Raw genomic sequence first — 15,422 nt, forward strand, 5'->3', positions numbered from 1 at the left:
CTTCTGTTAATGGGCCATCCAGTCTCACTGCATGACTTACAGAATTACATCATCCCACTGTGAGATGCCCCGCCCACGGGGGGGGGGGGGGGGGGTGGAACAAAGCATTCCTACCTGGATATAATCTGAGGTTTGGAACAGCCACCATTTAATTGGACTGCTACCACCATCCTGACCAACAGGGTGTCAGGCTGTATCCTGACTCTGACAGTTTAAGCCAGTGTTTTCTGCCTTTATTTTTAATTTTCCTACTAAACTGTAGTTCTGATTTGGAATCTCCCAATAGTTTCTTTTCAAACTAGTACACTCTATTAAAACTAAGACTGTATATAATTCTTCTTTAGGCTTAGTGAAAATGTTCGACAGGTTATGAAGAAGCCAAATTAGATGTTCTCTCCTTTTGGCTCACTGACACTTCTTAAATTCATACCTATATTGCATATATCTACCTATCTAGGAATCATTTCACTGTTGTTATTTTATTTTAATGAGCTATTTGAGTGCACAGAGGTTAGTTATGGATGACAGGTATGCTGAATACTTTGGGTCGGAAGCAGAGGGATCATCATCAAGATCAATCTCATGACTGGCATCTGTTACAGACCACCAGATTAGAAGAGAGACATGGGTGATGCCTCTTTGACAACTCAGAGCTGTCTCAGGTCTGCTGTACAGGGTTCCAATTGAGAGCTTCAACTACACTCCAATGTTTTCTAGGAAAGCACTGTGGAAGGACTTCTATAAATGACTAAAAATCCCATCTCTACTCACAGGTGGTTTGAGTTGCATAAGCCCCCTTTCAAGTCTAGGCTGCTCGCTGCCAATTTCAGTTCTGGTGGCAACTTAGCGTTGTGTATATGCTCCACAGTTTGGTAGCCAAATACCAAGCTCACAGACCTACCAAATATGTGAAGACAGAGGCAAGTCTAAAGAGTAGGAACCTACCTTACTTTCCTGCGCCTTGTGTCCAACTGACAGCAAAACAAGTGGGTTGGGATTGCTGTTTATTTTCTTTCCTGACTGGTAAAGAAAAAGCAAAAACTTTGCCTTCAGAATAAAGCAAAACCTCTCCCCTCTGAAACTTAATATTTGCATCTTAAAAATACAAATCATATGCATTCTACTACATGCCTCTCTATTATTCTCAGTATTTAATTCAGCTGGCTGGAATGGCAGACTGGCGAGTAGCTGGTGAACACATGAAGGCATCCAAACCTGAATATGCTGAAGCAAAATGCTACTAATAAGCAGGAGTTTTAGACTCCTTTCCATTTTCTTTAAATGAAACTGGTAAGATGCAAGTTCTTATCTTTTAATGAGCATTACAATCCCCAAAGCTAATGAAGCATAGTTAAAACTGCAAAATGAATACTGCATGCAGATGGGAGATATGAAGAAAGCACAGACTCAGGAACTTTATATACATTGCTGTAGAACTATTAAATTGGATGTGGTATCAGAACACTGATGTTCCCTACTTTTCAGTTTGGGGAGAAAGAATATGCAGTATAATGTATGTGAGGGATATTTCTACAGTTTACCAAATACTCTTTATTAGAGAATCAACCATCTGCCATATCTGAGCCTTGCACACCAGTTGTATAGCATTACATCAAACTGTGAAAACAAACATCAGTTTAGAAACAAATTACATATGCAAAGGAACATTCCAACTATATGTTTCTTTCATGAATTTCAATTTAACCTAACAATTTAAGTCAGAAAGAAAATTTAGGCATGAAAGTTAATCATCTCAAGCAGGTGTTAATGCAGTTTTAAAAGCCTAGAAAATGTAGGATACATGGTTACTTTTGAGTTCTACCCTGTGGGAAAACCAGGTATATCAACAGAAAGTTAGTTAAAATCCTCTTAATGCATGTAAGGTCACAATTAAAACCAAGTGATTCAAATACTTTATATTTTTAACTTAAGAAAGTGCATCATTTAGATATATTTTTTTATCTGAACTTACATTTTGGACATCATACTTCCACTAATAATGCTCAATTTTAATGTGACATACTGCTTAGAACCATACTTTCCTTTAGAAATAAAGCTGTTAAGAAAGCACTCCTTTCTTGGATGAACGCCGCATTTCTTTTTTTGTGATTTCTGATAAAAATTATCTAGCTCTCAAATAAAAATGAATACAAACGTTTACAGAACAGAAAGCCATATTACACTGCAACTGATAGTGTTTTAAAATGGTAGGTGACATATCTTCATTTTTTCTTTGTCCATAAAATGGTGCCTGAGACTTTCTTCATAAAATGATGAAACTACAGGAGCTGGCAAAAGGCCCTGTCACTTATGCTGATGTGTAAATATGAGTAATTTTAATTCACATTAAGTAGGTAGCAATGTGTATACATGTATAATGCACTTCTAACACCAGCTACTGACAGACTGTCCCTTCTCCAAGTTCCTCCAGCTGAGCGTGTGGCTTAGCCCTTCGAAGTTTGCCTACCAAAAAGCTGGCCTAAATTTCCTTAGCAGTTATATAAAAGATGTAAAACCTTCTAAAAACACCTAGCAGAAAGAAGATTATTCCAAAGCAGTCATTCAGAGTTGAGTGATAAGGTATCACTCAGTATGTAAAAGATGTCTTAGCTTTCATGTCAGCTTTATTCTTTAGTTACTACTAAAAATTAGTTCTCAGCACTTTTGCCCCAGTCTTCTCAAGCAGCCTGTACTCCCCTAATCTGATCTTGAGTTCAGATTACCATAGACCACAGCATTTTAACGTCTTGACATTGGCTTCTTGGAATTAAACTCAAGTAAAACAAGATTACACTAAATATGTATCTGGCAATAGAAATTCCACCCAGCGTTGGAAGCAGAGTGTTGCAGGCATTCGTGCATTTCCAATTACTTTTGTGACCTTAAATGGACAACTACATTAATGTTACCTTTAGGGCTTTCTGAACAGCAGCCTTCTTCAAGCCATCAGGGTTAAATTCTAATGGATTATTCTTTTAAGTCAGGAGAGAATGAACATAGGAAGGGTTAATAAGACATGCAATGAAGCAATTTCACTAGGTTAATTAATTATGACACGACAACATAGGACAAAGCAGGGGGGAAAAAAAAATCAACCTAAAAAAACCCCCAACATCTTTCAAACAAAACAATGAAGGACCACCACAACAACAACAAAGTCTGACAAAACTTTTTTTTCCCTCTTCTCCTCTGCATATTTTTATTCTGCTTTAAAACTAATATACCCAATTTCAGTCTGCTTGTATTTCTCTGATCATTGTTTTTTATCCTAATAAAGATAATTCACAAAATATTTTATTTTTTAGCACAACTACAATATTTTCAATATGCCTTATGAGCTGCCCTCTGAATGAACCTTTTTAAAATTTGGTTGAGCGTATTTTCACAACCTAGAAGCTTCTCTGATGATAAGTCAAGTAATTATGCAAAGGAGTCCTTTTATGGGAGAAATTACAACATCTAATTGATAGGGACTTAGATCATTATAAAAGTCAAAGTTCTTAAGCCTCTTCAGAAAAATGATGGAAACACTGCATGCTAACTAGAATGAAGGTCTACTACTTTCTTCAGTAGAATGAAGACATGCAAATACACTAACAGTAGGAATTAGAACTGACTTAGCAGGACAAAACCTTGGCTGTTTTTCATTAAATAAGGAGATTTCTTATTTTAAGACTAATATACTGTTCTTAAGTGACACATGTATAACAATGTCACAGAAAATTTGCACTGAACTCCTAAGAAATAATTTCAGGAAGTAAGATTTACAAATAAAACAGACTTCAAGTTAGTGTACTTATGGCTGGCTTTTTCTTTAGGGACATTTTTGTTTCAAGGGAGAATTCTGTTTTAGGAGCTGTAAATTGTGGCAATAAAAAATTGCATAATGGTCTTTTAAAACATTCTGGTTTATGAACAGGAACTGATATTATTAATGCTCTGCCAAAAGAAATGGCTTTCTGAAATGAAAATTAAGTGAAAATTTGAAGAGAGATTTAACCTTTATGCAGAAATATTTTTTTGCAGTTTCTTTTGGGATGCCATATCCTCAAGTTGGCCAATACATTCCAATGATTCCTGGCACTCTGCTTGAAAATTTCTATTTCAGAATGAACATACAATATCCAGCAAAAAATCATAGAATATTTTGAGTTGGAAGTTATCCACAAGGAAAATCAAGTCCAACTCTTAAACTTGAGAGAATCAGAAATAAGGTTTGGCTACTTTTGTGGGGTATTTTTCTTGAACATTATTTTTCTTAAATAAAATTAAGGAATTGTCTGCAGTTATTTATCTGATACATTAGGAACTTAATATTGTACTTAAAGACTCAAATATGGAGACTGCACACTATCTCTAGACTCATTAAAACTAATGCTTAACAACTGTTCTTTAGGAAATTTTTGAATGCCTGACAGGTATGTTCTTTGCTGGAGTTTAAGCACTGCTCCCTGTTTTCTGACAAAGATAAAAATGTCACTTTGTTTGCAGCAGTTGTGTATTCCCCCATCTCTGGAAGTGTTGAAGGTCATGTTGGACAAGGCCTTGAGCAACCTGATCTAGTGCAAGGTGTCCCTGCTCATGGCAGAGGGGTTAAAACAAGATGATCTTCAAGGTCCCTTCCAACCCAAACCTCTCTGTGGTTCCATGATCTAATTCCTAAGGCTAAACTCCCTTCTTCTGCTAGCCATGGTTACTGCCTCTCTCTCATCATCAGTGCTGGGCTCCAGACCTTAAACTGCCACAGCCAAGATCAGGGCCTTGGTTAAGGCTAAGTAAAACAGAAGGATTAGGCCATACATCTCACAGGCTGCATTCCTCTGTTCTACATAGAGTACAGTATTTTCTTTCATAACAATACGACACAGCATGACTACAAATCTCTTTCTGTAGAAAGATCTCTTTTCAAATCTTTTTCTTTCCATTTCCACCCCACATTTATAAGGATGCAATGACTGTCCTCGACAGAGAAGTACATTATTTTTTCAGGTGGCATCTGCAACTTACCAAGATAATTTTGAATCTTAAACGGCCACTCAACTTACTGGACTTTTTTGCTTCCCATTTGTACCTGCATATTCAATACATATCTTTTCCCTCCTGTATTATTATTTCAAAGAATTTTGAAAGTCAAAACCAAACCTATGTGATCATACATAAGGGCAGGCAACCACAGAGTCCTGGATATTGAACACATCTCAATTCCTCTGGAATCATAGCAAGGATAGGCCAATAGGGACATCAACTGGAGCAAATATGTTTAAGCCAGACTTCAGGTTTCAAGGGAAGAAGCTGCAGGTCCACGAGAATGGTGGCTGACAGGATGGGAGGAAGGAGAGTCAGAGAAGAAAAGGAAGTACTCAATATTAAAAGGGAAGGTCTTGCTTTGGATGACAAAGTAGTCTTGGTATGGTTCTGAGTGTCTCTGCAGTTATAGGCAAAGAGGATGGGTTAGCCAAGAAATATACTGATAATGACACAGTGGAATTGTCTAACAACCAGTGTCATTTGCAGTAAATCCTAATAACAAACCCATAAATTATACAACTAACAAACTGGTTTGTTATTCAGCCAGCTCCTGATTCAGTATGTTTTGGAGTATGACTCATTACTTCCTTTGACTCACTAAGTGTTGCTTGGGATATCTATGAGTGCATCCTCACCTGATAACCAGAAGACAGTCACCATCTGTAAGAGCTCATTAAAAATATGGATAATTTATATATTATACAGACACCAAAATTGTTATGAACTATTGATTAGCATAAAACTAGTGTTACGTTTGGAAATTAAACTAACACTATTCCTACTCCTTAACTTCAGCTAAGTAAGATTTAGGTGGGTAAATGTCTGAATTTGGTGTCACAAACCTAGATTTGCAGCAGTCAATAAACTATCTAGCAAGGAACAGGGAGCACTCAGGATTTTCCTCTCCTCATAGGAAGTGAGTGCCCTTTTTAACACTTCCCTCCCCCAGTAACTCATGTCACATATTAGTTAGAGACTGAGCTTGCAGGTGTGAATGTCTGTGTAATAGCCCATGTTTAAGGATGCCCTGGGAACAAGTGCAGTTCTAGGATTGCTGAAGCTGGTGTTATTCCTGGGCTACTCTACAGACCTCTCCTCTCTCCTGGACTCCAGCCACAACCCTCCTCCTCTTGCTCGCAGCAAAATCAGCACCCAGGAAACTGCAGACCCAGGCAGTTCACAGTGCTGCAGAAGGCAATTCAGACGTGGCTTTCTTAGAACAGTTGCTGTTCCACTCTGACTCACAAATTGATTCAGAGATTTGGATAGTTTTGTCCAATTTCTAAATAAATGCTATTCTATATAGACAACCTGTCCTAATGCAAAGATCCTAAGATCCACAAAAAATATCAGTGCTACACCCTTAATCCTGCACTTTTATAAAAAAAAAAAATACTTTAAAGATTTATCTGTAATTGTATAACTAAGAGAAACAGCAACTACTTAACAGTTTTAACACCAAGATGATGGAACTATAGATTATGAATTGCCTTTCTCATTCATTAATTTTTAATAAGATTTTAGAATGATTATAACTGTTTGGATACATTAAAATTAACCTCTACAGAGAAACTAACAAAAAGGACCGTAGAAAAGGGTTTTGCTGGGCTTTGGAAAGGAGTTGTAAAATCAAGGATTATGATGTAGCCAGCCAGTAACAAATTTATCTGCACAATCACCAAAGACAAACCCACCTCTCTCTGGCAAAAAGATTCTTATTCTGAACAGATTATCAGTCTTTTTGAAGATACCAAGGTTGTACTTCCAGATTTAAGTGCAAGATACTCAGAGGCTCATCAGTTTTTAATAATTTTGGAACATTAAATGCAAGCAAAAAATATTACTTGGTAGTTCACCCTTGCCTGGATTTTCCCAACTACAGACTAATTTGAAAAAAAGAAAAAGAGCTTGGGAATTTGCAAAACAAGGAGCATCATGGAGTGAAATAGAATTTACAAGGGAATTTATAGTTTGGGAAGCACAAAGAACTATACCCATTTTTAAAGCAACTTGAACCAGTGTGGAGAGGTTGCAAGTTCTTACAAATATTAAGTGTGTCACCTTTTAAAGAAACTACAGGGATGTTGGTTGCAATATTTATTATTTTAATTTCTTTTCAATAAAAGCCAACAATTAACCAGCACACAGTGTGCTAGGACAGTATGCATTTTATTTCTCAATGAATCAGCAATTTAAGTGTAAGAGCTTTTACAACAAACTTATCTTGGGTTTTTATCATGAAAGGTTAATTACTTACCCAATGATATGCTGATCAATGAAATTTAAGTAGCCTTTAAAATGCAATAAAAATAGCACAAAAACAAAGCACACTTGTTGAAACCATGCAGGAAAACAAATTGCATGCTCTCATTCCACTAGAGTGAGTGGCTTTAGTAGCACTAATCCACACTCTGGCAGAGAAAAGGTACAATACAAACAATACCAGAGAACTCACAAATAGTGCTCTATAGAGTGAGGTAGTGTTTTCACAAAAGACTAGTCCCGATGCTCTCCTCTCTTTTAAGTATCCACACCCAAAGTTTCCCTCGTAGATACTCTTAGGAAGATGGAAATGGAAGGAGAAAGCAGAGTGATGGGATTGTGGCAGAATGAATGCATAAGCAGCTTTACTACACAAAAAAGTTAAGGAAAACAGTCAAAGGATTCCAGAGAAAACAGCAGGTAACAAAAAGTAAATATTTGTCATTACAAATATTTTCGTCCATTAAATGACTTTCTGTAGAACAGCAAGGTGGAATGCTTTTTTAATTTTATTTTTTTAATAATTATTCAAATATATTAACCCACTTTCCAAGTTCACTCTTGGTAGTTCAGATTTATATGGCAGATCCAACTAATGTTTACTAGCTTAGAGACCAGCTTTCTACACCATTTCTGTTTCTTTTTCAGATACATCATCCCAGTGTGCCAGAAACTCACAACTATGATGCACCTGTGAAAAACAAAGGCCTGTGTTGGGGTAACTCAAAACAGTGACTCAAAACAAGACTGAAGGCATGATCTAAAGTGTACCAGTGATAAGCATTAACTTAAGGCAATTTTCAAGGCAATAAAAAGTAATTATTCATGTAGAAAAAACTTAAAGTTGTGCACAAAAACCTTCAAACTATTAATGAGGGTCAGTGTAATTTTAACCCTTCATTCTCTTTGAATTCTCTTCTCCATAAATACAAGCAATCCAAGAGATTAATTTTCTATCACTCTACACAACCCCTACCACTGAACTTGAGCAAAACATGATAAGCCAGCAAATTCCATGTTTAGTCTTGTGAATGTTGCTCATATTAGAACCCTATGGCCACAAAAAGCTCTATTTACTACAGTTAACTGCTGTTCATGTAGAAGCTCCATGACATTGTCTTTCTAGAATGTACAGAAACCTTTTCAGTCCTCCTGCATAAAAAAGTCTTCCCATGGTACTTCCCCCTATTTGACCTAACTGTGAAGTCTTTTTGTATCTGGTATTGGAAAATTTAATTTAACATAGTATCACATTATTTCATTGTTGTAAACTTGCACATGGAATTTTCAACTGTTCCATGTTATTTTCTATTATATTCTTTACATTACTGGGAAGAAAATGACTTGAAGTTAAATACTGAGTCATTCGCAGCAACTGTGTCTCTGGGCTGGTGGAGGAAGAAACAAGTAAGAGGATTAAACAGGTCCCACACTATGACCATCATTCTCAACCCACCCAAGCAATTCTTGTCCTGTAGACAGAATATCAGATACAGCAATAGGAAATTTGGGATGCTGCTCCCAAATTTCCTAACTGGTCAGCTTTGTGCAAAGAACTCCCCGTTTCTGTGCCCTAGAGTTTAGAGATCTACTGATTAAATGAACTGAAATTAAAATACTGTCTGCAAAAATAGGTAGAACTCAAGGTTTGCAACCTAATCTTTCTGAAGGAGGGAGACAATGTTAGAGAATGTTTGTTTAAAACAAAAGATTTAATTTATGACAAAGCCTCAGAGTATTTGCTGGAGAATGTAATACAGAGAATTAGACTTGTATAGAAAAGATTGGAACTGGTGTACGAGAAAACTTTACCCTGTTTTATTTTAAATAAGAGGCTGTAGTGTATTTTACCAAACATACTGAATTTGTAACTGTTTCAGTAGAATTCAGTAGTTGAACAAGAAGATCCATAAATTGGTTCAGTTGAATCTAATACACAAAACAGATGGCAGACAGACTTTTTGTGTGTTGCAGTATTCTGAAACTGATGCTAAGCACACCATAATTCCCTTCTATTCTGTTACTGCTTACTCTGTACTGTAGTAATTCTATTTTTTTTCTGCTAAGTTACAGAGTTTGACTGAACTCAATATATGGTGAGGTTAAAAAGATAATGTGAGGATCTATTCCAAATGAGTCTTTTTAGCTTTTAAAATAGCCTAGAAATACTACTTCCAAACTCTGCTCTCTATACCCTGGAACACACATGAAATCACTAGTCAGTCATGTAAATTGTTTGGGCTACTAAGGATTCATTTGTTACCACTGTGATGCAACATTTTAACTTAAATTTCAGCAGACAAATCTGCAAAATACTTGCAAAAAAATCCAAAGCTTGAAAACTGTATCCTCTGATAAGTATTTTAGTCATCACTTCCAGAACCTCTCATCTAACAGAAATGCTGAAAACCAGCAAAACTCAGTTAAGCTTCATATATCTATTTATGGTAGGGTTGACTTTACTCCTGCTATCAATTTCGAGCAGGAATAGTACTTCCCTAACCTGAAATAAACTCCAAAACAAGTTATTTCACAGTCCCATTAGATAAATCCATAGAGTGAGAGAACATGATTTGTTTTTATGTTTTGCACAAGCAAATAAACCATCCTGCAAACAACAATCTGATAGAAATCTCATACAAGTATTCTGGCACTGTGACATCAACTGCAAAGGATTCATTTCATGAGGAGGACTTCAGTACCTTCAAATCTCCAGCAATACCCTAAGCCAAAGCAAGCAAGTTTTCCTGAACTCATGGAAGTAGGTTTCTCCCAGTTAGTTCCTTAAAATTCCTCATGCTAATCCCATACAATTTATGTAAAATATTGTGTAATAAAAACATGCAGCCTTTCAAGTCCAGGAAAGGAGCATTCTTTAAAGAAAAATCACACAGATTAAAGAGTAATGTTTTATTAAATATATAGCTGTAATACTATGCTACTAAAAAGTGGACCTTACATTACACGTCTTGAAAGGAGAGAAATTATAGAGAAGATGGCACAATGTGTGTTAGTAAAGCAGTGTCATACTACCAAGCAAGACATGCTGGGAGTACTCAAGAGCCTCTGTGACAAAAGGGTATCCATGAGAATGTAACTTACAGGCAGATTTCTTGCTGAGTCCAAATACAGTATAAGCAATGCAGATGAAAGCCCATCATTAGCTTGGTCTTTATCAGCTCTAATGCTTGTTAGCACCTGAACCAAAAACACACTGTAAGCCTTTCTGGAAATCAAGTATTATTATTTCCTGTCCCATTTCTGGAGGAAAAAAAAAATCTACCCGAAAGAAAACATTCACAAATTCACAGCATGAAGCATAAAGAGTAAGTTTTCAAGACTCATACAGACATTTCAAAACCATGTGCATGGAAATTTGCACCCCATTTCGTACTATTTTTTTTTTAGATTGGACAGATTGTAATATCATATCCAGTTTTATCTCCCAGACTAAGGAAATGTTAACAGATATTCTCAAACAGTAACATTAAGAGAAAAGAAGTGAACTACAAAAGCATTTTAAAATCTCATTTAAACCATTGACACTTATGACTGGTTTGAGATTTCTAAAGACAAACAGCTTGGAATAAAGTTACAGGTTTCTCCAAATTCATAGCAGCTAGAGAACCGGTTACATACTTAACAAATAAACAAAAAAATCATAACAAAATCACCCCAGAACAATTAAGATCAGAATGAAAGTAATGTGTTCCTTTAATACCTTGTCTAGATTGTCAGCAGTTGGCATCAATGTGAGCCATTCCAGTTTTAAATGCAACTTTCCTTTGGACACTTCATCCAAAGTAAACCACTGAAAATTAATCAAAAGTAACGTGAAATAATCTGGCACCAAACAAAGATATAATTGCAACTGCTTCTTCAGGGCATTTAGGAAACTCTAAAGTCTACTAGGAATCTCTCAGAGCTGAAGCCCACATAATCTGAAAAGATCTGATCCATTAAAATATCCTATTTCACGTAAAATATTACAACACAGAATGACAAAAACAGCCAGACAAACCTCTACATTATATGATAAAAGCATATTTAAAATACCATAAAAATTCTTTAAGTTCTGTAAAGATGTTCTGGGAATACAAACCCTACACAATGTTCCTATAAAATTCTCTCTCAGGACAAAAATTAGTCTGCTGCACCTAATAATAGTTAAACCCAGCAATTAGCTATTCTCTTGCAAAAAAACCTCTCACCAAATATATAAGTTACTATTTTTTACATTTACATTTGCATAGGACCGACAAAGAATGTCATTATTTTTCAGATTTCATTGGTTCAGATATCCCTTAAACCCCTGTACTGATCATCAGGGAATCTATTTCTACAGCATTAAGGTTATTCTTGTACATACAGGAACTATGCCCAGGAAAAAATAATGCAAGAACAACTACATATACAACATATGGGCCTTTGTAAACCAAAACTTACTGAACTTGCTTACCTCGTCTAGGAGACGCTCCTTTTCAACTTCAATTAAATCAATCATCAAACTAGAAAAACGGAGAGAAAGAAGTAGTATTTTAGCCAAGAAACAAAAGATCTAGCACAGAATTTAAACACCACCCTGTGCTCGCTGAGTATCCAGGCTTCCACTGAGATCAAAAGAGCAGCATACTATTATTTTAGCCCCTAAGAAAAGAAGAAGGAGGGAATGAAATGGCACAACGAAGATGAGTGCAGGAGAACAGAAAATAAGCCTACACTAGAGCCCATTTTGTAGCCACAAGGGCAGCTGGCACAGTATGACTCACATATATGTGACCCAACTCTCAAAACAGAGACCACATCAAAACTACCCACTGGAAATAGCACCTGGACATATGCTATGACCAAATTCATGCCTTGGCAGTGTCTGGGAGAGTTCTAGTTCTCACAAGCTAAAAATGTAGCAGGCAATGAATCTGCTAAAAATTTAACAGAGCAGACAACTGCATGCCAGCATATGAACATTTGTCTGGCTTTTTATTTTATTAGTACTGATGTACACACTATCTCACTTCCCCCCACCATCACTTCAGTGTAAGATTAGGAAAGTGCAAAGAAAAAGAAGCCTTTGTACTACCTACTTCTTTATTTTAATGAGAAGTAGGTACTGTTGCTCCTGTTAAGAGAAAAGGAGCTCTAAAGGTAAGGGAGTTCTACTCTGAATGGAAAGCAACAACAGGAGGTTCCAAAACTCTGCAAGAAATAAAGGTGACAAATTACTGGAGAAAGCAGCTGACTAAAACCCTGAAATGTTTATGGGTAAACACCTCTGGCCTATGGAGTCAAAGAGTGAGTCATGTTTGCAAAAGCATTACAGCAAACTTTTTTCTTTAATCAAATAGTTAAGATCAGCTCTTAAGAGAAAAACAAACTTGAGACACTCATTTAGACGCTATGGAGATGAAGATGATAAACAGTTATAAAGCTATATTAACTTTGCCTGAAGAAAGAATTAAGACTTAGTGCTAGCTTACAAACATTAAATCAGCTAGGGCACAATTCTGGGTACCCACAATACTTACCTTGTTTTTTAATAGAAGATGTAAACATATAGATGTGTATATAAACACCCAAGCACTTTTTCATATAACAAAAATGAAGTAGTTAGGGAATTACTATCAAGATAATTGATTTATAAATACAATTGGATAGCAGAGCAACTGCAATAAAATAAAAATACTAATTAAAGAAAAATTACAAGATTTTGTCTCTTTCCAATACCTAAAAACATATTCTCCATAACATTTACCTTCCCAGGAAGTCATCTTTATCTGGATCTTCATCAAAGAGCTCAATCTCTAGCTCCTGTCCTGGATGTTCATACACTAAGGCCTGGAAGTTCAGTGAGAGGGCACTGTCAGTACAACTGACCAGCTTGGTTAAATGGCATAGTAACATAATAACCTGCAGTACCTCTGTGTAATAAAATACATCAGTAAGCAAATGCTTTAAAAAATTGCAGTTTAATGAGTAGAGCAATTTTAAGAGCTTTTCAGATTAAATTTGTTAACATTGGCTCTAAGAGACCAAATTACTTTTTCAAAATTACTGATGCTCAGTCTAGACAAAAAAAAAAAAAAAAGAGTATATAAAACCAAAGGAGAATTTCTATTTTGTTACAGAACTTTGGGCTTCTAGAGGGAAACATCAAGAAGCTCCTTGAGGACAACCCCAAAATATCCTCTTTAACAAAAGAATCTTTAGAAGATAACTCTTTACAGAACATACAAGGTATTTTTATTGGTTATACCTCATAAACTTCATTCCATTTTGGATTGAGATTTTCTTTGATGACCTTGCTTTGGAAAATTTGGTTGCCCACACGGATGATTCCATAAGGATCTGACTTTCCTTTGACAATCCCTTTTAAGTATGTATCTTTCCCCTCCAGGTCCTGAGCTTCAATAAAGTGTATTCTTAGAACACCCTGAAAAAGGAAAAGATGAGTTTGTGTAGTAATCTGAAAGCTTCCATGTCATCACAACTTACACAATGGATGTTTTTTATCATTGCCATTGCCATTTCCTTAATATGAAACTTATTTTGGACATACTGTAAGCAGAAAATATCAGTGATGATCCACACACACAACAGACCTAGCACTCAAGAGATTCCTAAAAAGAAAAACTGTCATCAACCATCAGAAACATGCCAGTTACATCAAGAAATACCAGGTTTCTGAGAGTAGCAAAAAATAGCAACAACTTTTTAGTGAAGCAAACTAATAATAATTTTCCATGATAATATAAAACATATGGTACTTAATTTTTAATCTATACAGTTGAACTATATTGCAGCAAGTAATATGTTGAAGATTCCAGCAAAACAGAATAAATAAATAAATAAATACATCTTTCTTGGTGTTCTTTTGAAATATTGACTTCCCAGAAATCATTAATTAAATCAATTATTATCAGTGACTGGATTCATAGTAACTTGTATCACTGCAGTAACTACTTAGAAATTCACACAGATTGTCTTGAACAGTTACTACAGAAAAAACAAAATGCCCAGTTATTAGTGTTAACAGAAACATGCTTACCTTTGGTATAGGAAACCGCAGCTGAGCAATCTGCACTTCACTGACAAGGGGGACTGTAATTCTATTTGGAAGGACCAAGTAGTTGGATATAATATCCAGTATTATTGTATCTGACAAGCCACTGTTGGAGAAAAGAATCCTCAGTTACTTAAAAAAAAAAAAAACCTCCTTTTGCTGCTTAACAACCTAAATGGAAAAAATATTTGCCTTTCTGGGGGAGTAGAAGACACATCTGGTTTGTAAACTTAAAATAAAGGATTCTTGCCCAAACGCCCACCAGGTGGAAGCAGCTGACACTGAATAGCAAAAACCACAGGGATGGATTTAAAGTTCCCATTTCCCTGCCACAGCCAAATTTCCCCCTCACCCTCGCCTTTTAAAACCAGCCCGGATAAAAGGCTATTGCGTAAGTTCTCTTGTCTGCATTGCATATAACCAAGCAGATGGTAACTGTTTATTTACTTTCATATTTCAATAATGATTTATTTAACTCTCCTTGGAAGTTTGGCTACCCATTCCTGCATTGTTATGAAACCAGTTGTCCTCTTGAGCTGGGAGGACCATCATTTAAACCACAGACACACAGAACACAAGCTCACGGCTGAGCAAAATGTAGCCTAGGGAAGCAAAACAGGTTTTGTTCAGTGAAAAGGGAGTGGCAGTGCAACCACACTGGCAATGAATCACAGAAAACTCAACCTCACACCCCTCCACAAACACAGAAATGAGAACAATTTCCTAAGCTACAAGTTCACCCAGCTCAGGTCTGAACTGACAACAGATCAGTTCATTGTCAGACCAACAGCACTGGTTACACACATTGCCTACACGGGCAAAAGGGAGAACACAAGTACCCAGGAAGATCTCAGGAGTATGTCCAAAGGTTCAAAGAGGTAATTACAAGAATACTCTGAACTGCAGAGGTGCATTCTCACTAAAGTTGGTGGAGCTGCGATTTCTCCTCCTAAATACACTCCATGATTCCCTTTTTACAGTCTTTGTGAAATCAAGATGCAGATAATAATTTGCTGGATGAAGCACTTGTATGTAAGCACCTTGTGAAGTTTTTCTAAGACTGAATCTGAAG

General features: G+C 36.2%; 1 protein-coding gene across 3 annotated transcripts in view; it reads right to left on the reverse strand.

The window, feature by feature from the left end:
* Window positions 1-15,422, reverse strand: part of ESYT2 (extended synaptotagmin 2) — an 82,882-nt gene that overhangs the window by 11,984 nt on the left and 55,476 nt on the right. The window contains exons 8-16 of one of the 3 annotated variants that reach the window (XM_048327953.1): window positions 14,336-14,456; window positions 13,544-13,720; window positions 13,043-13,125; window positions 11,750-11,798; window positions 11,012-11,101; window positions 10,393-10,488; window positions 7,484-7,585; window positions 2,910-2,972; window positions 946-1,020 (exon numbers count right to left, since the gene is read on the reverse strand). In XM_048327953.1, the coding sequence (XP_048183910.1) occupies window positions 946-1,020; window positions 2,910-2,972; window positions 7,484-7,585; window positions 10,393-10,488; window positions 11,012-11,101; window positions 11,750-11,798; window positions 13,043-13,125; window positions 13,544-13,720; window positions 14,336-14,456 (856 nt within the window). The remainder of the gene's footprint in view (window positions 1-945; window positions 1,021-2,909; window positions 2,973-7,483; window positions 7,586-10,392; window positions 10,489-11,011; window positions 11,102-11,749; window positions 11,799-13,042; window positions 13,126-13,543; window positions 13,721-14,335; window positions 14,457-15,422) is intronic. The other 2 variants (XM_048328036.1, XM_048328119.1) reach the window with 2 other exon arrangements.

Source organism: Corvus hawaiiensis, chromosome 1 (genome assembly GCF_020740725.1).
Source record: "Corvus hawaiiensis isolate bCorHaw1 chromosome 1, bCorHaw1.pri.cur, whole genome shotgun sequence".
NCBI classification, from domain to species: domain Eukaryota; kingdom Metazoa; phylum Chordata; class Aves; order Passeriformes; family Corvidae; genus Corvus; species Corvus hawaiiensis.